The sequence below is a fragment of the Trachypithecus francoisi genome, unplaced genomic scaffold (genome assembly GCF_009764315.1).
Source record: "Trachypithecus francoisi isolate TF-2019V2 unplaced genomic scaffold, Tfra_2.0 Lachesis_group8, whole genome shotgun sequence".
Lineage (NCBI taxonomy): Eukaryota > Metazoa > Chordata > Mammalia > Primates > Cercopithecidae > Trachypithecus > Trachypithecus francoisi.
In genome coordinates this window covers 52,912,040-52,936,728 of record NW_022681473.1, presented here as the reverse complement: position 1 = coordinate 52,936,728, position 24,689 = coordinate 52,912,040, and the positions used below count along the sequence as shown (strand labels likewise).

The window sequence follows — 24,689 nt, the reverse complement described above, 5'->3', positions numbered from 1 at the left end:
ACTTAAAAATGTATAAGTAACAATTTTTATATCATGTATATTTTTTCCACAATTTTTAAAAAGACTTCTGGGACTACCTTGGCACATGAAGGCACCTATTACATCCTCAAAATTCACAGAGCATGCCCAAGAGGGTGGCCTGAAATACAGCTCACACCCTATGTTGTGGAGGCTGCAGAAAGCCCCCTAAAACATCGGGGTCAGTGATTCTTGACAATCTTGTTTAAAAGGCAGATTCCCAGGTTCTCACCATCAGAAATTCAGATTCAGTGGGTCTGGCGTGGGGTCAAGTATGTACATTCTGTGTAAGCATCCCCAGGGGCTTTGGCACCGTGGGCCATGTTCTACACTTTGGGGATTTTGGAAATGCAGCTTTGTGGAAGGCCTGCCTAGAGGAATTCACTGTAAAATCCACGCCCAAGCAACTAAATGAATAGATCTAGTGCATTGGACTCTTGGCTATAAACTAATTAGATTTAGGAGAACAACCTGCCCCAAATCATTCTGGCTTAGAGGAATCGGTATTTATCCATTTTTTTCTGGCAATAATTTGATAACAGGATGGTCCAATGGAATATGGAGGACTCTTATCAGTTTGTAATAATAAAATGATATCATCAGCACCACATGGCAAAATACCCTCTGACTCCTTTTACAGTGGGTCATGCACTAAGATCTCTGAAAGTGCTCCTTTGAAATAAATAAACACACATAGAATGTAAGCTAAGAAGAAGGGATCAGCCCACTTTATGTTGCTCAGCATTACTAGCTACCCTATTGTTCCCACTGTGGTAAAAATGTGTGCATGTATGCTCTATTAACACCAGTGACGGAAAATCTCTCTCGAATTTTAGCCATTTCCAATAGGTTCCATTCCACAAAGTTACAAGCTAAGAAGCAGCAATTAGAGCTTTATGCAATTTTTTTTTTTTTTTTTTTTTTTTTTGAGAAATGTCTTCATTAAGTGATTAAGAGGCCAGCTTTGGCCAGCAGGATGTAGCTGTGCTTAAGACCTGCTTGCTCCTCATGCTTGGAAAGCCCAGCCAGCCAGCATTTGGGAGGGTAGGCTATCCATCTCCTCATGGGGAGCTGGGAAGATTGTGTGCCCATCCACACAGGCTCCTCCTCAACCCCATGGACTTGATTTTGAGAGTAGGCCTGTGGGATTGGGAACCTGCCAGACAGAGCAGGCATGAAGCGCCTCCAAATGTAACCACCAATGGGTTCTCCTTGCCTGCTGCCTAGACTGAGCTGATTTATCAAGACAGGGGAACTGCAATAGAAAAAGAGTTTAATTTACACAGAGCTGGAGAGTACAGGAGACCAGAGTTTTATTATTACTTAAATCAGTCTCCCTGAAAACTTGGGGATCGCGGTTTTTAAAGATAATTTGCTGAGCAGGGGTTTGGAAAATGGGGAGTGCTCATTGGTCAGGTCAGAGATGAACTCATAGGGAGTGGAAGCTATCTTCTTGCACTGAGTCAGTTCCTGAGTGGGGGCTAAAAGGCCAGATGAGCCAGTTTATCAATCTGGGTGGTACCAGCTCATCCTCTGAGTGCAGGGTCTGCAAAATATCCCAAGCACTGACCTTAAGCTTTATAATAGTAATGTTAGCCCCAGGATGCAATTTGGGAAGATTCAGAATCTTGCAGCCTCCAGCTGCATGACTCCTAAACCACAATTTCTAATCTTGTGGCAAATTTGTTAGTCCTGCAAAGGCAGTCTAGTCCCCACACAGGAAGGGGGTTTGTTTGGGGAAAGGGCTGTTATCATCTTTGTTTCAAAACTAAACCATAAACTAAGTTCCTCCCAAAATTAGTTCAGCCTACGCCCAGAAATGAACAAAGGGTGGAGGTTAGAAGCAAGATGGATTGGTTAGGTCAGATCTCTGTCACTGTCATAATTTTCTCAGTTGTAATTTTTGCAAAGGGCATTTTCACAAATGGAGTAAGGGGGAGAGAGGAGCTGAAGGAGCTGGTCTTGAGGAAGGAAAGCCCCCAGGTAGTGGTTGACACTTGTGCTCCACAGCCTGGCTGCTAAGAAAGAGTTCCACTGTGAGACCTGGCAGGGAGTGGAATATCTAGGACTGTTTCTAGACAGAAAGAAAGAGGGCTGGGCCAGCTGAGCCTTGGATTTAGAGTCCTGAATTTAGACCCTCTCTGCCTCCATCTCCCACACCCACATCATGCCCTTGGGCTTCCTTTCCTTTCATGCTTCCTGGCCCTCCCTGTGTGCACATTCAGATGTTCACCGTCCCCATCCTTTCTCTCCGGCAGTGATGGAGGTGCAGAGGCCTGAAGCCTGAGAATGCATCTGCAGGCCTTGTGTGGGAATATGGAACATGTGGACCCCACTGCCCACTCTCACACCCTAAGTGACCAAGACCTGTTTTTCTTCTGCATGTGATGTTCATTTTGCTCAGCTAATCCTCAAGGCCTAGCTGGCAGAGGGGTCTTCCATAGGAAGTACAGTGTCCCGCAAATATGTTTCCCTTGGAACCACGCCAAGGGAGGGCCACAGCAATGATGGTCCACAGTCTCAGTTAAACCTAGTTTCCAAAGGGTTTGGGGGGCTTTGTCGGGAGAGGGGAGGCAGAGAATAGAACTTCCTGCAGCTTCCTGGCTTCAGTTAGAGCAGCTCCAGTTTTTAATGTATTACATATATGGAACATTGATGTTCCATGATGACCTCAGCTTTAAATAACTGTTCTGACATGAATGAATATGTGCATGTATGTATATACACATGCATGTGTAAATATGTCAACACATATGCACATATGCATATGGATGCTTACTGATGGTCTTAGTAATGATAGTTCATAATTTGAGGCATTCTCTGAGGGTGGTACCTGTCCCATAGCAGGGTCTCAATAAATATTTGATGCCAGGTGTGGTGGCTCATGCCTGTAACCCCAGCACTTTGGGGGCTGAGGTGGGAGGATCACTTGAGCCTGGGAGTTTGAGACCAACCTGGACAACACAGTGGGACCTTGTCTCTATAAAAAATTAAAAATTAAAATTAAAAAATTATCTGCATGTGGTGGTGCGTGCCTGTAGTCCCAGCTACTTGGGAGGCTGAGGTGGGGGGATCATTTGAGCCCAAGAGGTGGAGGCTGCAGTGAGCCATGACCCCACCACTGCACTCCAGCCTGGGTGACAAAAAAAAAACCACACAAAAATATTTGATGCGTGAACAAATGAAAAGTTTGGTAGTGTATGTTGTGGGGACAGGAGTGTATGGTGTGAGGGAAGGAGAGGGTTCAATCTATTATAATCATTAGTCTATTAACTTGTGGTAAATGGGCTATAGGAGATAAATTCCTACTTACTGTACACATTAAATGGACTCTTCTCCCACCCCATCTTCCCTGTCCCTTTCTTTTTCCACAGCAGCTCTGCAACGCGCCAATAGCTTCCAGTCTCCAACCCTAAGCAAATACCAGAACTGGAGGAGAGAATTCCGGTGGAGTGAGTCACTAGCTCTCTGGGAGTGGGAGGCTGGGACTGGGCAGAAGATCTCTGGTTAATTCTCAGGGGCAACTGTTCTCATTCCTTACATGGTATCTCTCTGGTGTGGCCTCCTAGTTGTCAGAGGCAAGAAATAAAATATCAGGTTGACTTTATTTCCACTGCTGACTAGAGGGAGCCTTTTCCAAGGGACTCAAGATCTTCCCATTCCCCTCCACCCCTGGCTCAGGAATTGTGGAGCCATAGGATTCTACAGTTTCACCCAGACAGGGCCTTAGCCATCATTACCTCTAAGCTTTTTGAAATACAGACGAGTAAACTGAAGGAACTCTATGATTTGATTCTGTACACTGGAGTGAGACTGGAGCATCAGATTAATGACCTCATGCAAAGCAGGATGCTACAAACAGACACCCACGCATCTGCACACAAACCCCTACACACACACATACGCACATGCACACACACACACCCCCCTACACACACACACACACACACACACACCTGCTCCTTTTTCAGAGTCAGACTTGGTCCCAGTGTCCTGGGGAAGAGCAGGGCTGTGGCAGGTGCTGAGGCAGCAGGCCCTGCCAGGGGGTGCAGTGACCACACACAGACTCACAGCGTCTAGGCAGGCCTGGGATCCAGGGGCTGCAGCACTTACTGCGCAGAGTTCCCTCCCCAGGCCCTGGAGCAAGGGGCAGAGACTCTTCATCCAGTTCCAGGCTCATCGCTGCCTTCCACCTCCCCCCACACCCACTCCCTCTCTGGCCTCACCCTAGGAGAGGAGGACCCAGAAAGGCCTTGGCTTTGACAGGGGTTTCTACCAAGAAATGTTGCAGTTGGAACTGAGCCCTGGTCTTCCTTCCTTCTGAGTCAAGGCTCCCAGCCAGTGAGTCATTCCCCCGCCATCCGCAGACCCACCACCCTCGCTCCGGGTCAGGCTGGGACAGGGGCACCTCAGAAGCAGGACCCAGGGCTGCACTCTTGGGCAGGCCACTTCATCTGGGGACAGCCTAGAGTGACTCCTGAATCCTCTGACAGCCCCCAGCGGTGACAGCAGAGGGTGGAGGAGCTAGCGTTGCCACACATGGGTCATCGCCTTTACTGCCCTGCTCTGGCCCTCCCCAAGTCCCTGGAAGCCTGCTGCCCGGGCCCCGGATGCATGGGTGCAGGGTCCATCCCAAGGCATCCAGCCCACTCTACTGTGTGCCGCCAGTGTGGGGGCTCAGTCCGTCCTCAGGAAGCTCTCAGCCTGGGGTGAGAGCTGGGAGGCTGGTGGTAGACCCTCCCAGTAGGGCTGGGTCGCTGGGGGAGGTGCAGGAACAAGAGGACTGCTGAATAGCCCCATGGTGTCTGGAATGGGCCTGGGAAACTCAGCCTGTAGTTATCAAAGAGTGTTGTACAGTGTTTCTCAAGAGTATACGAAAGCTGCTTTGAGGGCAGGGCTTGAGTTTTGATCATTTCAATCAGCCTAGTGTCTAGCATGGTCTGACCCAGAGGAGGAATCCAATCCTTGTTTGCTGAATCAATGAATGAAGTAAGGAACCAAGGAGCAAGCCAGCTGAACTGAGCGCAGAGGGAGCACATGGATTCAGACCTGCTCAGGCTGCCGCCCCTAGAGGGCGCTCCAAGACTTCGAGAGGGATTTGAACCTTGCAAACCCTCCAAGTTCTGAGAAGCTGCACCCTGAAGTCCCAGTCTCACAAAAATCCCGACAGCTGAAAGCCACGACAGCCATCTTTTTGATTGTCTTTATTTTGCCTAAAAGAAAATCCCAGGGAGCAGGGCTGGCCTTGCCATTGGAAGCAGAATGTGTGGTACCATCCCTCCTGTCCAGAGGCATTACTGCCCCATCACAGCTGGTTCTGGCCCCAAGCCCCAGGTGGGAGAGCTGGAGGGGCTATGTGGCTGCCCTGGGCACCCTCCCCAGCTGCTCATGCTGCCAGATGACCTCTAGGATCTACAGGAAAGGTTGCTGCTGCTAGAGGGCCCAGAGAGGAGGTAGCGCAAGTGCCTGACCCAGAGGCAGCCTGGATGCTGAAACTCAGGCCCTGGTGTGCACATCAGCATCCTTCACACAAAGCAACCCTAAGGTGCCAGGGGCACGTGTGACTGAGACCTGGGCAGAGAACAGGGCAGCCCCAGGTGGACTGTACCAAGGTTTCAAGGAAACGGCCAGCTGGGAGGAGGATGTGAGTTGGTCAATGAGGAGCTCTTGGCCCAAAAGTTGGAGAAATCGTGGCTGTGTAGAGTGTGCAGCCCCCTCTGGAATGGGCCAGAGCTTCAGCAATGTGCTTCAGCAAATGTCTTTACCTGGATGCGGCTTAAGTGTGTGAGAGGGTGGGAAACTAATGAAGTTCATATTTTGCCAACAACTAGCTTTTACTTTGTGTCCTGCGCCACTGGGCACCTTTTTTTTTTTTTTTTTTTTGAGATGAGGTCTCACTCTGTCACTGAGACTGGAGTACAGTGGCGTGATCTCAGTTCGCTGCAATCTCTGCACCCCAGGTTCGAGTGATCCTCCCACCTCAGCTTCTCCAGTAGCTGGGACCACAGGCGCACACCACCATGCCCGGCTAATTTTTGTATTTTTGGTAAAGACAGGGTTTCACCATATTGGCCGGACTGGTCTTGAACTCCTGAGCTAAGTGATCCACCCACCTCAGCCTCCAAATGTGCTGTGATTACAGGTGTGAGGCACCACGCCCGGCCAACTGGGCATCTCTTTTTAGCCCATGTTATCTGCTCAACCACCTGATGAAACTGCACCAGCCAGCCCACTTTTTGGATGAGGAGACAGGGGTTAAGGAACTTGCTCAGAGCCGGGCAGCTGGTGTGTATGTGAAGGGGTGGACTTCCAGGCTCCCCTTCACCATCTTCTGAGAGGACCCAAAGACACAGTGGGCATCAGGAAGGGGAGGTTTCCCATCACCTCTCTCCCCAGGCTGTGCCCACCTCCCAAGCAGTGGCTTGAAGGGCAGCCCAGGGACAAGGGGCTCGGCCTGAGCTGGGGCTTTGCTTCCCTCGTCTCCTCAAGCCTTGCTGGAGTTCCATCTTGAAGGCAGTGCATGAGGACCACGTGTAGAGAGAAGGAGACCCCCTAGCGGGGGTGGGAGTGGGGATTAGAGAAAGGAAAAGAAGGGAGCAGCTTCTGGGTCATGACCTCGTGAGCCCTGAGGCGTTTCTGTCAGGCTTGGTTCCTGAGGTGGCCCTGGCTTCCTGTCAGGGAGTCCCTGAGGGATCCTCAGGGGAACAAAAAGGCAGTCTGTTGAGCTGAGAGAAATTGAGGCAAGTGAAGGAGTTTGATTCAGAAGATGGCAGAGAGGGAGAATGAGGGTGCAAGGAGGAAGGAAGGAAGGAATTTGGCAGGAATTTGGCAAGCTGAGGACAAGGACCGGAAGCAAGGCAAGGACTGACTCACAACTTTTGCCTTTTTAGTCTTGAACCTTCTAATCGTGGGCTGCGATGGGGGTGCGGTAGCAGGAGGCAGGCCAGCCGCCTCCCTGGCAGCTCCTTCCTGCCACCCTCAGATCAGATCTGTTCCCAGAATTACCTTTTCCCTTCAAAGCTTTCTGCGAGACCTCCCTCTGGGAGCTTGCGTGTGGTGCCATCTGTTCAGAGCCCACGCCTGGGACATGCAGTCACACATGTTCGCATTGATGTGTGGGGGAAAGCAGGGGAGAATATCAAGAACAGTGTGGGCCCCAGGGGTGGAGGGGACTCAGTGGAACTCTCCTTGGGATGGGACTTGGCCTGCGTGGGTCCCTGAGGAGGAGCTTATCCCTTGGAGCTTTGGGGAAACTGAGACCAGGGGATTGTGTTGCACTAAGAAGCGGGTGAAAATCTGAAGGCTAGACACCCTGGAGGAAAAAATGAGTCAGCTGAGTGGCCAGAAGCAGGGAGATGGACGAGAGAGCGGACTCATTCCATGTGGCGGTCCTGGGAAGTTTCTGGGGGACATCCCTGTATGCCACCACAGTTCATGGGAGAGCTGGTTGGGCTGAGGGTAGGTACTGAGAGGGCAGATCTGAGAGGGTGCATGGCATTTTACTGAATCAGTTTGAGCAAGTGATCTCAGATGACCCAATATGGAGACAAAATGTTTGAGATTTTAGATTTAAGGTTACCATGCTTGAGGGAAGGAAGGGAAGAGAGTAAGAAGGGGGGGGGGGGAGAGGAAGAGAGTACACATATGTGAGCTTGGTTGATCTTGCAGTAGGCTACGACTGTCAGCAGACTAGATGATCTCAGCCCCCCACAGCACAGAACCAGGCCAGTCCTCAGAGCCCTGCCCCACTCCTTTCACTTCCATCTCTTGAGTAGCCACACTGTATCCTGTTTGTTCCCTGACCAACAGGAGCTTGGCATGGGCCCACTCCATATCCTTCAAATGATTTGATACTCACTGAAACCTCCCTCTCTTGTGTTCTCTTAAAATCTCAAATGACTCTTCCTGTCTGAGAGTCTCTTGGCACACATGTGAGAAAAAAGAGCCCATCTCGTTTGTCATGGATGTCTATCCTGTCTGGGCCCATGGCTAAGGGTCCAGCATCTTGTGGGAAGAAAGCTCAAGTGGTTTATTGACTGAGTGATTTAACACAGCCCAGCTCCCAACCACAATGGTTTTAGGATGCTCTTTGGAGGCAGATGTACATTTCTAAGAAACATTCTGGAAATGCCCTGATACATCTCTCAAGAGGATCCTTGCGTGAGTCTGAAACACAATGGTTCTTAGAATTCTCACCCTGGGACTTCCTTTGCCCCACGAGACCCTGACACTGCTATACCCATTCCTCTGAGTCCCACACCTCGGGCACCAGGAACCTCTGAGTCAGGCTCTGACGTCTTCCTCTTTCTGATTGTTTATAGAATTGGAGCTTCACTTAAAGCCTCCTCTTTTCTTGATAAAATAATAACACCTTTGTAATGAAGAATGTGTTCTTTCCTTGGTAGGTTTGACGCCAGTGAACAAAAGAATTATGTCACCTCCAAAGGACCCTTCTCCTTCTCTTCCTCTTCCTTCATTGTCTTCTCGTTCATCTTCCCCACCATCTTCTTCAGCCAGTGTTTCTGAGAATGCTCCAGATGGTTCCTCCCCGCCTCAGGTGAGTGTCCTTGAGGTTCCTGCCCAAGTGTCAGGAAGCTGAGCTACCTGTACTCTTCCCACCTTCCACACTTATCTCTGGATTCCATGTGCTCGTAGGTCAACCTAAGTGCAAAGCCAGGGCCAGAAGATACTCTGTCAAGGGTCTACCCCAGCTGCCTTCATGTATACCTTTCACAAAAGCTCCTGCTGCTCCTTCACAGCCATCCCTGAGGACACAGTCATTCCCTCAGCAAACTTTACAGGGCTTAGACTCCATGCCAGGTCTCCATGAGATACAGAGCTGCTAGGACACCTTTCCCTTGAGAACTTGCAAAGGGCATTGAGGAATTTGCAGCTGTAGAATGGCAGGCACGGAAGTGAGGGTTCCTTTGGTAGCATCCAAGAACCTTGGAAGCAACATCTCCCTTGAATATCAAATATCATCATTGATATGCAGGCTGGACTCTTTCCTTCTGTATGTATTTATCAAGCCTCTGTTACCTGCCAGGCCTGTTCTAGACTCTGGAAAGTAGAGTGCACAAGACAGAAAAGATGGGTGCTCTGGTGAAACCCCTGTGCTATTACCTGCCCTTCGGGCACCAGAGCTCTTGGGAGGACACAGCCACTCCTAGAGTCCACTCATGTTCCTTCTTTGCCAAGGGCCAAGTTCCTACATGCTAGAAATAGCTACTTTCTCGATGGTGCAAGGTGGGAGGTTAAAAAGGGTCATTGGAAGGTCTTAAGGGCCATTCTTGTGCTACCACAGCTTCAGCCCAGAGGGTGACTGTAGCTTCTTTCTTTGACGGCCTCCAAAGAAGAAGCCTTGGTTTCTTGGTTGTTAGAGGAGCATACCTATGGGTGGATCATGCCCTTTAGTAGAGACAATGACTGAGCAAGAAAATGAGGAGCTTATCTTCCCCTATGTACTTGGCCACCCACAGAGGCCCAGCCAGCCCTACCCTCATGGGCCCAGGAGCTTACAACAGCAGGATTCTACCTTTACCTTCCCCCTGGCTTCCGACCCAGGTAATCTGTGATTCAGAAAAGCCTTTCATCAGTGCTGATTTGGGGGTTCTGGGCAGATCCTGGTAGGACCCAAGGCAGCTACTTAGAACAAAGAGTATCCCTTTGAAATCATCTTAGGCAAAATTATTTTTGAATTTGGGCATCTGAGATGGGAAGAAAAAAGGGGAAGGGGTTGTAGATTGAGATTTGCTTTAATCATATAAATAAATGGTGAAATTTTTAAAATAACTGCTATTTTTGCCCATCCCATCTAGATGACAGATTCTGAGCCCCTCTCACAGGTCTCGAGAGGTCATGCAAATCCTCCCACCCCAACCTTTCAAAGGCGAGCCATAGCCCAAGGAGCACCCAGTGAAATTATGTTGTATGTGCCTCATCACTCAAAGCCAGAGTGGGCAGAGTACTGCCTGGTGAGCCCTGGTGAAGATGGCCTCTCAGGCCCTACAGAGATGACTTCTGATGAGTGCCAGCCAGCAGAGGCCCCTCTTGGGGACATTGGAAGCAACCACAGAGACCCACACCCCATCTGGGGGAAGGACAGGAGCTGGCCAGGTCAAGAGCTATCTCCCTTGGCTGGAGAAGACCGGGAAAAAGGGAGTACTGGAGCCGGGAAGGAAGAAGAGGGAGTGCCAGTGCTGGCAAAGGAGAAGTTGGGCCTAAAGAAGTTAGTCCTCACCCAGGAGCAGAAGACCATGTTGTTGGATTGGAATGACTCCATCCCTGAGAGTGTGCACCTCAAAACCAGGGAGCGACTTTCCCAGAAAAGTGCTGAGAATGGTAGAGGAGGCCGTGTGCTAAAACCAGTCCGCCCCTTGCTGCTCCCTAGGGCAACAAGAGAGCCCCTGACAACCCAGAGGGGGGCTCAGGAGAAGATGGGGACCCCCGCGGAACAAGCTCAAGGGGAGCGAAGCGTGCCTCCACCCAAGTCCCCACTGCGGCTCATAGCCAATGCCATCCGAAGGTCTCTAGAGCCCCTTCTTTCCAACTCTGAAGGCGGGAAGAAGGCTTGGGCCAAACAAGAATCCAAAACGTTGCCCACACAGGCCTGCACTTGCTCATCCAGCCTTCGGAAAACCAATTCCAATAAAGACAGGGACCTGCATTCCCCTGGGAGAAACCGGCCCTCAGCCTTTAGCCCTCCTGACCCTGTCCTCCGCACCCATAGTTTGCCCAATCGGCCATCCAAGATCTTTCCTGCACTTAGGTCCCCACCCTGTAGCAAGGTTGAAGATGTCCCCACACTTCTCGAGAAAGTGAGTTTGCAAGAGACCTTCCCAGATGCTTCTAAGCCTCCGAAGAAAAGAATCTCACTTTTTTCCTCCCTCAGACTCAAAGACAAATCTTTTGAGAGTTTCCTCCAAGAATCCAGACAAAGAAAGGACATCAGGGACCTCTTTGGCAGCCCCAAGACGAAGGTGCTGCCTGAAGACAGTGCGCAGGCCCCAGAGAAGCTGCTGCAGCCTTTCAAAAGCACCTCCCTGCGCCAGGCAGCCCCTCCCCCTCCTCCTCCTCCTCCTCCTCTTACAGCAGGAGGTGCAGGTAAGTGGCTCTGTCCTGATAAATGTCTGCACTTCATGCTGGGCAGTTATCTTCATTGCATTGACAAGCAGGCATCTTTCACTTCGTTTTGCTTCTCAAATACTAACAAAAGTAGGAAAACCCTACCTAAAGGTGAAAAATTTGAAAAAAAATCTGAAAAACTTAGTTTTGATATTATAGAAGGTGTTGAAAAGAGACCAATCAAGTATAACCCTACTACCACTTTCTCACTTATTTTCTTTCTTTCCATAGGAATTTTTTTAGTAAGTTGTACATAAAATTTTGTATCTTTTTTTTTTTTTTTTTTGAGACAGAGTCTCACTCTGTCACCCAGGCTGGAGTGCAGTGGCATGTCCCAGCTCACTGTAACCTCTGTCTCCCAGGTTCAAGTGATTCTCGTGCCTCAGCCTCCCAAGTAGCTGGGATTATAGATGTGTGTCACCACGCCCAGCTAATTTTTGTATTTTTGGTAGAGATAGGGTTTTACCATGTTGGCCAGGTTGGTCTTAAACTCCCAGCCTCAGGTGATCGGCCTGCCTCAGCCTCCCAAAGTGTTGGGATTACAGGCATGAGCCACCATGCCCAGCCTCTGTTTGTTTGTTTGTTTTTAGAGAGAAAGGGTCTTTCTCTGTCACCCAAGCTGGAGGGCAGTGGCCTGATCATGGCTCATTGCAGCCTCAAACTCCTGAACTGAAGCACCCGGCTAATTTTTTATTTTTTGTGGAGATGGAGTCTCAATATGTTGCCCAGGCTGGTCTCAAACTCGTGGTCTCAAGCAATCCTCTCACCTTGACCTCCCAAAGTGTCGGGTTACAGGTGTGAGCCACCATGCCTAGCCAAAAATTTTGTATCATTTAAAAGTCAACATTATATCATAGATATTATGCCAATTACCATGTAGTATACATTAATGTGATTTAATTGAATATCCTGTCTGGTGGGTATGTTATTTAATGAACTATTGTCTTATTGTTTAACTTATATTTGTATATATGTTATATACGCATATATTTATATTTTATATATGGTGTTGAATGAACATCTTTATGCATATGTTTTTCCCTTTAAACTCCTAGCCTAAACACTTATGCATATTTGCTTACCAATGAAAATGTAGGCTTTTTAAATAATTTAAACCTGATTAAAATTTTTAAATTCTAAAATTAATATATCAAATAATCAGAGTAATCCAACAATATGGAAATATCTAATAAAAAGTAAGGCCGGGCGCGGTGGCTCAAGCCTGTAATCCCAGCACTTTGGGAGGCCGAGACGGGTGGATCACGAGGTCAGGAGATCGAGACCATCCTGGCTAACACGGTGAAACCCCGTCTCTACTAAAAAAAATACAAAAAATTAGCCGGGCGATGTGGCGGGCGCCTGTGGTCCCAGCTACTCGGGAGGCTGAGGCGAGAGAATGGCATAAACCCGGGAGGCGGAGCTTGCAGTGAGCTGAGATCCGGCCACTGCACTCCAGCCTGGGCGACAGAGCGAGACTCCGTCTCAAAAAAAAAAAAAAAAAAGTAAAATGTATTATCTCATCCCCTCTCCTCCTTGCCAAAGTTTTAGTCTATTCCCTTAGAGACAGTTTAGCTAAACATTCACACGAGTTCTTTTTGTTGTTGATACTTATTTGACTGCTTTGAACAAACTGTGATCCTACCATCCCTATTGTTGATCAACTTTGTTTTTCTTTTTTCCTAAAAAGCCTTTTTATTTTCTTATTTAACTTTTATTTTGAAACATTAGTTTTCAAGTAATATATTATTTCTCTTCAGTAGTACCTTAATCAAACAGCTATATGGCTTAACAAGAGATTTTATTTTCAGCCAGGTTCACGATAAGCATGAACAGGCTGAAGTATAACTCTTACACATGCATAACAAATTAATAAACTATTAAACTTTTAAATAAATTAAATAGATTATTTAATAAACTATTAAAAATGCATAACACATTAAATTTTATGATGTGTGACATAATATACCCTTATGTCACACGTCATAAAATTTAATGTGTTATGCATTTTTTGATAATATATTTGCATGGTTCAAAATCAAAGGGTACAAAAGGTTCAAAATAAAAAGTCCTCTTTCCCTTCCTTGTCCCTGAGCAATCCAGGTCCTATCCTGGTGACATTGTCATCAGTTTCTTAGGCATTCCTGCAGACAGAATTTATGAATGTAAGAGCAAATTTACATATTACATTTTTTCTTTTTTTAACACAAATGATAGCATGGCAGCATGCTGTGTGCACTCTTTTTGAACTTTTCATTTTATTTTGGAGCTCATTCCATATTAGTACATAAAGCACTTTCTTCTTTGTTTTATAGCTGTGCAGTATCCCACTGTGTAGATGTAACATAATTGATGTAGCCAGCCCCCTATGATGCAAAGTTTGAGTAATTTCAAATCTTTGGCTATTGCAAACAGTGGTACAACAATTAACTGAGAACTTAGGCCATTAAGCATATGTGTGAATTTATCTCTAGGATAAATTCTTAGAAGTGGAAATGCTGGAGCAAAGGATATGTGAATAGGGAATTTTGATAGATATTGTCAACTTGTCCTTCATCACAGTGTGCTTGTTCACATTCCCAGCAGCGAAGTATGAGAACTCGATTTCTACATTTGCACTAACTGGTGTGTTCCTGATCTGATGGTGAAATATAGATCTCGGAGTGGTTTGAGTTTCATTTTTTGTTTAATAAGGTGATTGAGCATCTTTTTATATGTTGAGGAGCCATTTGCATCTTCTTTTCTGTGACCAGTTGATTCCATCCTTTGTCCAGTTTTCTAATGGTTTGTTGGGTTTTTCTTAATAATATGTAGGGATTCTTTATCAAAAGGGAAATTTAGCCCTTTTTTGTAATGATGCAAATTACAAGTATTTTTTTTACCAGTTTCTTGTTTGTGCTTGACTTTATTTATAGTGGCTTTTCTTACGTAAAATTTCTAACTTCATATAGTAGTTTGAAACATTTTTATTGTATGGCTTCTGGGTTTTATACAGTAGTTAGAAAGAGCTTCTTCCAAGTTTGTAGAAGAAATTTCTCACAGTTTCTTCTAGTCTTCTTGATTGTTTTCAATATTTTAACATTTAAGTATTTACATCAAGAAATTTTCCTAGTATAAAATGTGAGCTATAGATTTAGCCTTACTTTTTAGATGTTTCCCTGGCTATCCTAAAAAATTAGTGAATAATCTCTCTTTTCCTCTCTTATGTGAGATGACACATTTATCACATATAAGATTCCTGAACTTGGACTTATTTCCACACTACCTATTATATTCAATTTAGTTGTCTGTTATATGTCAATACCACACTGTTTTAAATATCTAATTTTATGTATTTACATATTTTTTTATTTTAGGTATTTTGCTATCTGGTAGGAAGAGTATTCCCATTATTGATTTTCTTTTTCTAAAATTTCCTGACTCTTCTTGCTCATTTGATATTCTATATGAACTTAGTATAGGCTTGTCTATCTACCAAAAAAAAGTCCTGTGAATACTCTTATGGGATTGAGTTAAATTTATAAGTAATTTGGCAAGAACTTACAAAATTATGGTATGAGTTATCTTTCCATTTGTTCATGTCTTTTTTGTGACCCTCAGGAATATTTTACACTTTAGAGCATATAGATCTAGCATAATCATTAATTTTATCAATAGATATATTAGTTTTTGTTGCTATTGTCAATATTTTCCAGTTTATCTTTCTACTGTTGTTTGTATATATGAAAGTTATTGATTTTTGTGTAGTAATTTTGTACTCATCCATTTTATTACATTCTCTTTGTTGTAAAAGTTTTTCAATGGAGTCCCCTGAGTTCCCCCATATATACAATCATAACAACTGCAAATTATACCTTTACTTTTTGCTTTTAAATTGTATACCTCTTATTTATCTTGTCTCCCTGGTTTCTTTTGTTTCTAGAATCTCTAGAATAATGTTAAATAAAAGTAGTGATAATTATTTCCTTAATATATTCCTACTCATAATGAGAATGCTGCTGGTATTTTTCCCATTTAAGCATGATAACTGGCTTCTGGGTTGACTGAGATATATTTTATCATTTTGAGGAAATAGCCATCTAGTTCTATTTTAATGAGAGTATTTTTAATCACAGATGGATGTTGAATTTTGTCAAATGTCTTTTCAGCATCTTTTGAGATGTCTGATTTTTTCTCCTTAATTTGATTAATATTATGAATTATATAGTAGATTTATGGATATTGAACCATCCTTGCACTGCTGAGATAAATACCACTTGGTCATGATGTGTTATTACTTTGTCTTATTACTTTACATGATGTCTTATTACTTTTTGATTTTGTTTGATAATTCATTTAACATTTTGGATTAAATTCATAGGTAATATTGGCCTACAGTGCATTGATACACATTTATATGATTTCTGTATGTGCTAATTACAATAAGTTAGGGTAAATGTATTTTCCTGCTTTGCTTAGCATGGAGAGCTACATTCATTTATATTCATCAGAAAATAGTATGACTTCCTTGCCTTGGAACAGACTGGGAATGTACAGAATGGAATTAGCTTGGAGTTAGTCAGCTCTGGAAGTAGTGCCTGCACCTCTCTTAGAAGAGTTTTGTGTTTCTCTCAAGTCTTATTAGGTCAGTATCCTAAGAAAGTAAAGATTTTACCTAACCTATCAGATTAGACCCATCAGTCTTTTTTTTATTTTTTCTTTTCTTTTTTTTTTTTTTTTTTTTTTTTTTTTTTTTTGAGACGGAGTCTTGCTCTGCTGCCCAGGCTGGAGTGCAGTGGCCAGATCTCAGCTCATTGCAAGCTCCGCCTCCCGGGTTTACGCCATTCTCCTGCCTCAGCCTCCCGAGTAGCTGGGACTACAGGCGCCTGCCTCGTCGCCCGGCTAGTTTTTTTGTATTTTTTAGTAGAGATGGGGTTTCACCATATTAGCCAGGATGGTCTCAATCTCCTGACCTCGTGATCTGCCCGTCTTGGCCTCCCAAAGTGCTGGGATTACAGGCTTGAGCCACCGCGCCCGGCCCAGTCTTTTTTTTAAATTTCCTTGCTCAGTTCACCAAACACACACTCACATATATGCACTGCCACTGTTGCCTCCACATTGAACTTGGGAGTGCACACTTCCATGCAATGGAGAGAGAAAACAGTATCATGTTCATTCAAATTGAAGTACCTAACATTTATTATCATTTGAATAAGAGCCAGGCTGAAATTATTTAATTTGTTTGTATTTTTACAAGACAACTTTCCAATTAAATTAATGGTGTACATAAACTTATTGGCGTATTTGAATGACTTGGAGTCGTAAACTAATTTCAGGTACTTATCAATGGTCATTTTATAGAAACAATTTTAATGCTAGTTATCATTCTTGTGTATAATTAAAGAACATGCCCTGAGAACCTTCTTTAATTTTTTGCATAAACATTTTTATTGCAGTATTACATGCATACAGTAACATCCACAGATGTTAAGCCTACAGCTGATGAATTTTTGCAAAGTGCGCATTTGTGTAATTTTCTCTGAGATCAAGCTATAGAATGTTATCAGCATCCAAAAGACTCCCTCATGCTTTCTCCCCATTATATGCCTTGCCCAGCAAAGGTACTTAAATTATCTGCCTCTTATCATCTTAGATTACTCTTGCAGTTTTTGTTTTGTTTTGTTTTACTTTACAAAAATTGAATCATTCAGTAATGTGGTAGGCAGAATTCTAAAAGGACCCCATGCTTCCTTCTCCCTAGTGTGCTTGCTGTGTAGAATCTAGTCATCTGGACTGGGCACAGTGGCTCACAAATTTAATCCCAGCACTTTGGGAGGCTGAGGCAGGTGGATCACCTGAGGTCAGGAGTTCAAGACCAGCCTGGCCAACATGGCGAAACTCCATCTCTACTAAAAATACAAAAATTATCTGGGCATGGTGGCAGGCACTGTAATCCCAGCTACTCAGGAGGCTGAGGCAGGAGAATTGATTGAACCCAGGAGGCAGAGTTTGCAGTGAACTGAGATCACACCATTGCACTCCAGCCTGGGCAACAAGAGCAAAACTCCATCTCAAAAAAAAAAAAAAAAATCTAGTCCTCTGGAATATGGTGGGAACATAAATATGATGGATTTCATTTCATCCCATGATGAAGTTAGGGGATTATGCAAATATAATTAAGCCCCAAAACAATTCACTTTGAGATAATCAAAAGAGAGATTGTCCTGGGTAGGCCTAACTCAATCAGGTGAGCCCTTAACAAGGACTTCCTGAAGTCAGAGACTGGATTCAAAGCTTGAGAGAGATATGGTCCTCCTGGCCTTGAAGAAGTAGTAAATTTGCCATGGTATGGGAGGGCCTATGAACAAGAGGCCTCTAGGAGCTGAGACTGACCTCCAGCTGACAAGCAGCAAGAAAACAGACCCTGTGCCCTCCAACCACTAGGAACCGAATTCTGCCAACAAACTGAATGTGCTTGGAAGAGGACCCTGAGCTATAGATGAGACCTGCAGCCCAGCTGACACTTTAATTGCAGCCTTGTAAGACCCTGAGCAAAGTGCCCCATTGAGCCATGCCTGGACTTCCAACCTACAGAACTGTAAGATAATAAAATGGTGTTGTTGTAAACCTGCCAAACTGGTGGGAATTGATTCCACAACAATAGAAAAACCCATACAAGTATATACTGTTTTGTGCCTGGCTTCTTTCATTAAACATTCTGTATTAGTCCATTTTCACACTGCTGATAAAGACATACCTGAGACTGGGAAGAAAATGAAGTTTAATTGGACTTACAGTTCCACATGGCTGGGGAGGCCTCAGAATCATGGCAGGAGGCAAAAGGCACTTCTTACGTGGCAGTGGCAAGAGAAAATGAGGAAGATGAAAAAGCGTAAACCACTAATAAAACCATCTCATAAGACTTATTCACTATCACAAGAATAGCACAGGAAAGACTGGCCCCCTTGATTCAATTACCCATCCCTGGGTCCTTCCCACAACACGTGGGAATTCTGGGAGATACAATTCAAGTTGAGATTTGGGTGGGTACACAGCCAAACCATATCACATTCTTTGGGGGGTATTTATCCACGTTGTTATGTGCAGAAGTGGTTTGTTCTTTTCCATTGCTCCATTTTATTCCATTGTATGACTATGTGCCTTCTGGTTTTGGGTATTGAGGTTGTTTTCAGTTGTTTTGATTGTGAATAATGCTGCTTTGAGCACTCTTATACGTATGTATTTTTGGTGCACGTATGTACTTGTGTCTGTTGAGTATTGCCAAAGATAAATAAAGCTAGACACTGGTTAAAACGGTAAGGGAAGATTTTAATCAGTAACATGCTATTGCAATAAGGTAGAGGTTCCAGTGTAAACTGAGCTCAACTTCAATTTCTACAGAAGCGACTGAGTGTTTTATAGGAAGAAGGAGGGCGTAGGGAGGTGGTCAGGCTGGGGCTCAGTAGAATCAGGGAAGTGAAAAATCATGAAGGGCTGGTCAGTGGCCACGCGGATTAGACCAGCTGCATCTGTTAGCTGGCAGTTGACAAAGTCAGAATTCTGTCTTTCCACAGAGACTGGGAGACAGTGGCCCCCTGATGATTACATTTCAAAGGAATGGCTTATCAGGTCCTTGAGAAAGACACTCCTGAGTTGTAGGAGATATGCATATGTCTCAAAGGGACAGAGGAAGGATTCACAGTTGTAAGCTTTTTATTTAATAAATGTTCTGAGAACGAGTGACAGTGGTGCCTGTCATCATGTGTTGGCTAAAACAAGCAGTCCATTATTTTGGCAACCTTAAGTTTTCTTAGGGAGGCACTTCACTTCAAGGGAGGTTATGGCCATCTTAGTGATTGGATCTTGAGCTTTCAGAAACTATGTTAGTGTTTGTTTAAGCCTTTCAATGTGGAGAGAAAAGGGATGGACAAAATCACTTATGTCGAGAGTGTTCTTTTCATAGGCCAAGGTGAGGCCTAGTTAAGAAGAGGATCAGAGGAGCCTGGCTCGGGTTTGGTTAAGAAAAGAACATTAGCATATACCTGGGAGTGAAACTGCTACGTCACAGGGTAGGTATGTATGATAGTTTTAGTAGATACTATCAAACAGTTTTGCAAAATGATTGTACTAATGTATATACTCTCAGCAAGGAATGAGAGCTCCCCTTGCTCCACATCCTTGTCAACACTTGATAGTCTCCACTTTGTTTTGTTTTGCTGATATTTTTATTTTTACAGGTGTACAGTGGTATCTCATTATGGTGTTAATTTGCATTTACCTGATAATGATTTTGTATAACTTTTCACATGCTTATTTAGATATTCTTCTGTAGGAAATCTCTAGTGAAGTCTTTTGCCCATACTTTTATTGTGTTGTCTTCTACTCTTTGGCTCCCTTTTTCACTCTCTAATGATGTCTTTGAATAAACAGAAGTACTTTTTTTTAAGAGACAGTGTCGCTAATAAAAGCCTGGGAATGCAGTGGCACAATCATAATGCACAGAAGCCTCAAACTTTTGGCTTCAAGCAATCCCCCACTTTGACCTCCCAAGTAGCAGGGATTATAGGCAATGCCACTGCACCCGGCCAGAAGTATTTATTTAAATAAAGCCAAACTTACCAATGCTTTCTGTATTAGTTCTCACACTGCTATGAAGAAATACCTGACACTGGATAATTTATAAAGGAAAGCAATTTAATCGAATCACAGTTCCACATTGCCAGGGAGGCCTCAGGAAATTTACAATCATGGTGGAAAACACCTCTTCACAAGGCAGCAGGACAGAGTGAGTGCAAGTAGGGGAAATGCCAGACGCTTATAAAACCATCAGGTCTGTGAGACTCACTCATTATCACAAAAAGAGCATGAGGGAAACTGCCTCCATGATTCAATTACCTCCACCAGGTCCCACCCTTGATACATGGGGATTATGGAGATTACAATTCAAGGTGAGATTTGGGTGGGGACATGGGGCCAAACAATATCACTTTCCTTTATTGCTGTTAACGTTTGCATCCTGTTTATGAAATCTTTCCCTACTCCAGGGTCATGTAGATGTTCTCTCTTACCTTCTAGAACTGTGCTGTCCAAATACAGTAGCCACTATTTCATACTTGAGTTGTAGCTAGTGTGAATGAGGAACTGAATTTTTAATTTTTAAAATTTTAATTAATTTAAATTTAAAAACTGAAGCAGTGTAAAATGGTTTTCTATTAAACACAACTTTATTTGATAGGGTTACATTTCACTTTAACCATTTAAATGTATCATCTGAACAGAGACATACTATAAGTGTAAAATATGCATCAGATTCTGAAGACTTAGTATGAATGAAATAATGTAAAACATCTCACTAATCATTCTTGGCTCAGTGCAGTGGCTCATGCCAAATGATGTTGCATAACTTTTCACATGCTTATTTAGATATTCTTCTGTAAGAAGTCTCTATTGAAGTCTTTTGCCCATGCTTTTATTGTGTTATTAGCCCTTTCGTCATTGATTTGTAATCTGTATAGATTCTGGATATAAGTCCTTTGTCAGGTATATGCACTTTGAGAGGCTGAGGAAGAGGATTGCTTGAGTCCAGGAGTTCAAGACCAGTCTGGGCAACATAGGGAAACCCTGTCTCTATAAAAACTGAAACATTAGCCAGACATGTTGACACATGCTCATAGTCCCACCTACTCGGCAGGTGGGACGATCACTTAAGACCAGGAGGTCGAGGTTCAGTGAACCACGATTGCACCACTGCACTCCAGCCTGGGCAAGAGATCGATACTGGTCACAAACCAATAAACAAATAAATAAATAAAACAAGTTGAAATGATAAGATTTTTGGCCAGGCACGGTGGCTCAAGCCTGTAAGTAATCCCAGCACTTTGGGAGGCCGAGACGGGCGGATCACGAGGTCAGGAGATGGAGACCATCCTGGCTAACACCGTGAAACCCCGTCTCTACTAAAAAATACAAAAAACTAGCCGGGCGAGGTGGCGGGCGCCTGTAGTCCCAGCTACTCGGGAGGCTGAGGCAGGAGAATAGCGTAAACCCGGGAGGCAGAGCTTGCAGTGAGCTGAGATCCGGCCACTGACTCCGTCTCAAAAAAAAAAAAGAAATGATAAGATTTTTGAAATAGGGGGTAAATAAAATATATTAAAATTAATTTTATTTTTAAAATATTTTTAATGTGGCTATTAGAAAATTTTAAATTATATGCATGACTTTTATTATAATTCTATTGGACAACACTGTTACAGAAGCCTTATTATTTTTCCTTTCACAGTCATATCTATGATGAAACTAGGATAGATTTTTGCATATTCTGTGAGGTTAGATTAAGGTTTACTTTCTTCCATGTTGTTATCCAATCAATTAAGCAGCATTTATTAAAAAGGCCATTCTTAAGCAAGGCATGTGGCTCACACCTGTAATCCCAGCACTTTGGGAGGCCGAGACGGGCGGATCACGAGGTCAGGAGATGGAGACCATCCTGGCTAACACCGTGAACCCCGTCTCTACTAAAAAATACAAAAAACTAGCCGGCGAGGTGGCGGGCGCCTGTAGTCCCAGCTACTCGGGAGGCTGAGGCAGGAGAATAGCGTAAACCCGGGAGGCAGAGCTTGCAGTGAGCTGAGATCCGGCCACTGACTCCGTCTCAAAAAAAAAAAAGAAATGATAAGATTTTTGAAATAGGGGGTAAATAAAATATATTAAAATTAATTTTATTTTTAAAATATTTTTAATGTGGCTATTAGAAAATTTTAAATTATATGCATGACTTTTATTATAATTCTATTGGACAACACTGTTACAGAAGCCTTATTATTTTTCCTTTCACAGTCATATCTATGATGAAACTAGGATAGATTTTTGCATATTCTGTGAGGTTAGATTAAGGTTTACTTTCTTCCATGTTGTTATCCAATCAATTAAGCAGCATTTATTAAAAAGGCCATTCTTAAGCAAGGCATGTGGCTCACACCTGTAATCCCAGCACTTTGGGAGGCCGAGGCGGGCAGATCACCTGAGGTCGACAGTTTGAGACCAGCCTGACCAATGTGGAGAAATCCCATCTCTACTAAAAATACAAAACAAATTAGCTGGGCGTGGTGGTGCATGCCTGTAATCCCAGCTACTTAGGAGGCTGAGGCAGGAGAATCACTTGAATTTGGGAGGCCGAGGTTGTGGTGAGCCAAGATTGCACCATTGCTCTCCAGCCTGGGCAACAAGAGTGAAACTCTGTCTCAAAAAGAAAAAAAAAAAAGAAAACACACACACACACAGAGAGAAAAAAATTATTCTCCTCCCACTGATTACAGTGACAGTTTTGTTATAAATTAGGCAGCCTGTTTTGGGGCCTTGTTTTCTGTTTCGCTGGTTGGTTTGTCTGACCTTGTTCCCGAATCACACTGTTTTCATTATGTGGTTTTATAATAAATCATCATAGTCTAGAATAAATCCTTCACTTTGTCCTTCTTCAACATTGCCTTAGTATTATTAGCCTTTTGCATTGCCATGTGACTTATGGAATGATTTCATCAATTTCTACAACATTTGCTGGGAATTTGAATAGGATTGTATTGAATCTATAGCTAAATTTGGGGAGAATTAGCATCTTTGCAATACAGTAGTTTCCCCCTTATTTGCAGGGGGTACGTTCCAAGACCCCTAGTGGATACCTGAAACCATGGATAATACTGTATTAATGCATTCTCACACTGCTATTAAATATACTACCCAGGACTGGGTAACTTATGAAGGAAAAAAGATTTAATTGACTCACAGTTCCGCGTGGCTGGGGAGGCCTCAGGAAACGTATGATCATGGCAGAAAGGGAGGCAGGCGCATCTTACATGGTGGCAGGCAAGAGAAAGCATGTGTGAGAAGCAAAGTGGGAAGAGCCCCTTAAATAACTATCAGATCTCATGAGAATTCACTATCATGAGAACAGCATAGGGGAGACCACTAGCATAATCCAATCACTTCCTTCTCTCAATATGGGATTACAGGTCCTTCCTTTGACACTTGGAGATTAGAATTTGAGATGAGATTTGGGTGGGAACACAGAGCCAAACCATATCATTGTATTTACTACACTTTTTTATTGTACATACATGCCTATGATAAAATTTAACTTATAAATCACCACAGTAAGAAATTAACAACTAATGATAGAATCATTATAACAATATACTGTAATAAAAGTTATGTGCCTGTGATCTAGCTCTCACAAAATATCTTACTGTAGTGTACACGCCTATTTTTTGACCACAGTCAACTGTGGATAACTGAAACTGAGGAAAGTGAAACTGTGAACATGGGGTACTACTATAGCAAGTCTTCAAATCCATGGACATGATACATCCCTGAATTTATTGAGGTCTTCAATTTTTCTTAATGTCTTGTAGTTGTGGAGACCTTGTACAATTTTCATTAGATGTTTTCCCAGGCATGTGGGGTTTTTTAAATGCGGATTTAAGTGATATGGTTTTTAATTGATTAAAGACATTTGATAGCTTTAGAATATTGAGTCTTCCCATCTAAGAACACCCTATAGCCCTCTATTTAGTCAGATTTTTAAAAATTATTTACATTTTATAGTATTGTTCATAAAGATATTTTGCATTTCTGAAGGTTTATTTCTAGATAGTCATTTTTCTTGCTTATAACACACAAAAGAAAAATACTCATAAATATAGAACTTTTCAAAAATTGAACACATACATGTAATAGGAGCTAGATGAAGGCATAACATTACCAGAACCCCAAAAGTCCTGTGTTTCTTTCAGTCGCTAATCCCACACGGCTGCCATCTACCATGAGGATAACTGCTGATTTCTAACAGTATTCTGGTTTATTTGATTCAACATTGTTTTTATGAGATTTATCCTCATTGTTTCTTGTGGCCATATTATTCTCCTGGTAAACTATATTGCATTGTGGGAATATACTGTGATTTATCTGTCAGTTCTGTGATTGACTATATGGTCATTTAGGTAGGAAAACAATTGAATTCTACTCTACCAAACTCTAATTTGTTATTGAGGTATAATTTACGTGCAATAAAATTTACCCTTTTAAAGTGTCCAGTTCTGTGTGTTTTTACAATTGTATATAGTAATGGAACTGCTTCCAAAATCAAAATAGACATTATTTTCACCATCCTGAATGGTTTTCTCATGCCTCTTTAGAATCAATCCCCTTTCCATATTCCCAGTCCCTGGAAAACACTGATTTGTTTTCTGTCTCAATAGTGTTGCCTTTCCTAGAATGTCATATAAATGGAATCATATAGTATGTTGTATTTTGTGTCTGGTTTCTTTCACTTAGCATAATGCTTTTGAGATTTGTGCATGTTGTTGCCCATATCAGTAATCCATTTATTTTTATTGCTAGTAGGATTTCATTGTATGGATGTGCCATCATTTGTTTATCCATTTACTAATTGATAGACATGAGATGGGGTGTAGTTTTTGAACACAAATAAAGCTTCTATGAACATTAACGTACAGGTCTTTGTGTAGACACATGTTTTCATTTGCTTTAGCAAAGTTCCTAGCTATGGGCTTGTTTGG

At 43.4% G+C, this 24,689-nt stretch overlaps 1 protein-coding gene across 7 annotated transcripts in view; it reads left to right on the top strand.

Moving 5' to 3' along the window:
• The window catches only part of LOC117080870 (F-actin-monooxygenase MICAL2), a 253,136-nt gene that overhangs the window by 173,035 nt on the left and 55,412 nt on the right, over positions 1-24,689 (top strand). For all 7 annotated transcript variants that reach the window (XM_033206238.1, XM_033206236.1, XM_033206235.1 and 4 more), the window contains 3 exons: positions 3,393-3,470; positions 8,424-8,575; positions 9,837-11,121. In XM_033206238.1, coding sequence (XP_033062129.1) covers positions 3,393-3,470; positions 8,424-8,575; positions 9,837-11,121 — 1,515 coding nt within the window. The remainder of the gene's footprint in view (positions 1-3,392; positions 3,471-8,423; positions 8,576-9,836; positions 11,122-24,689) is intronic.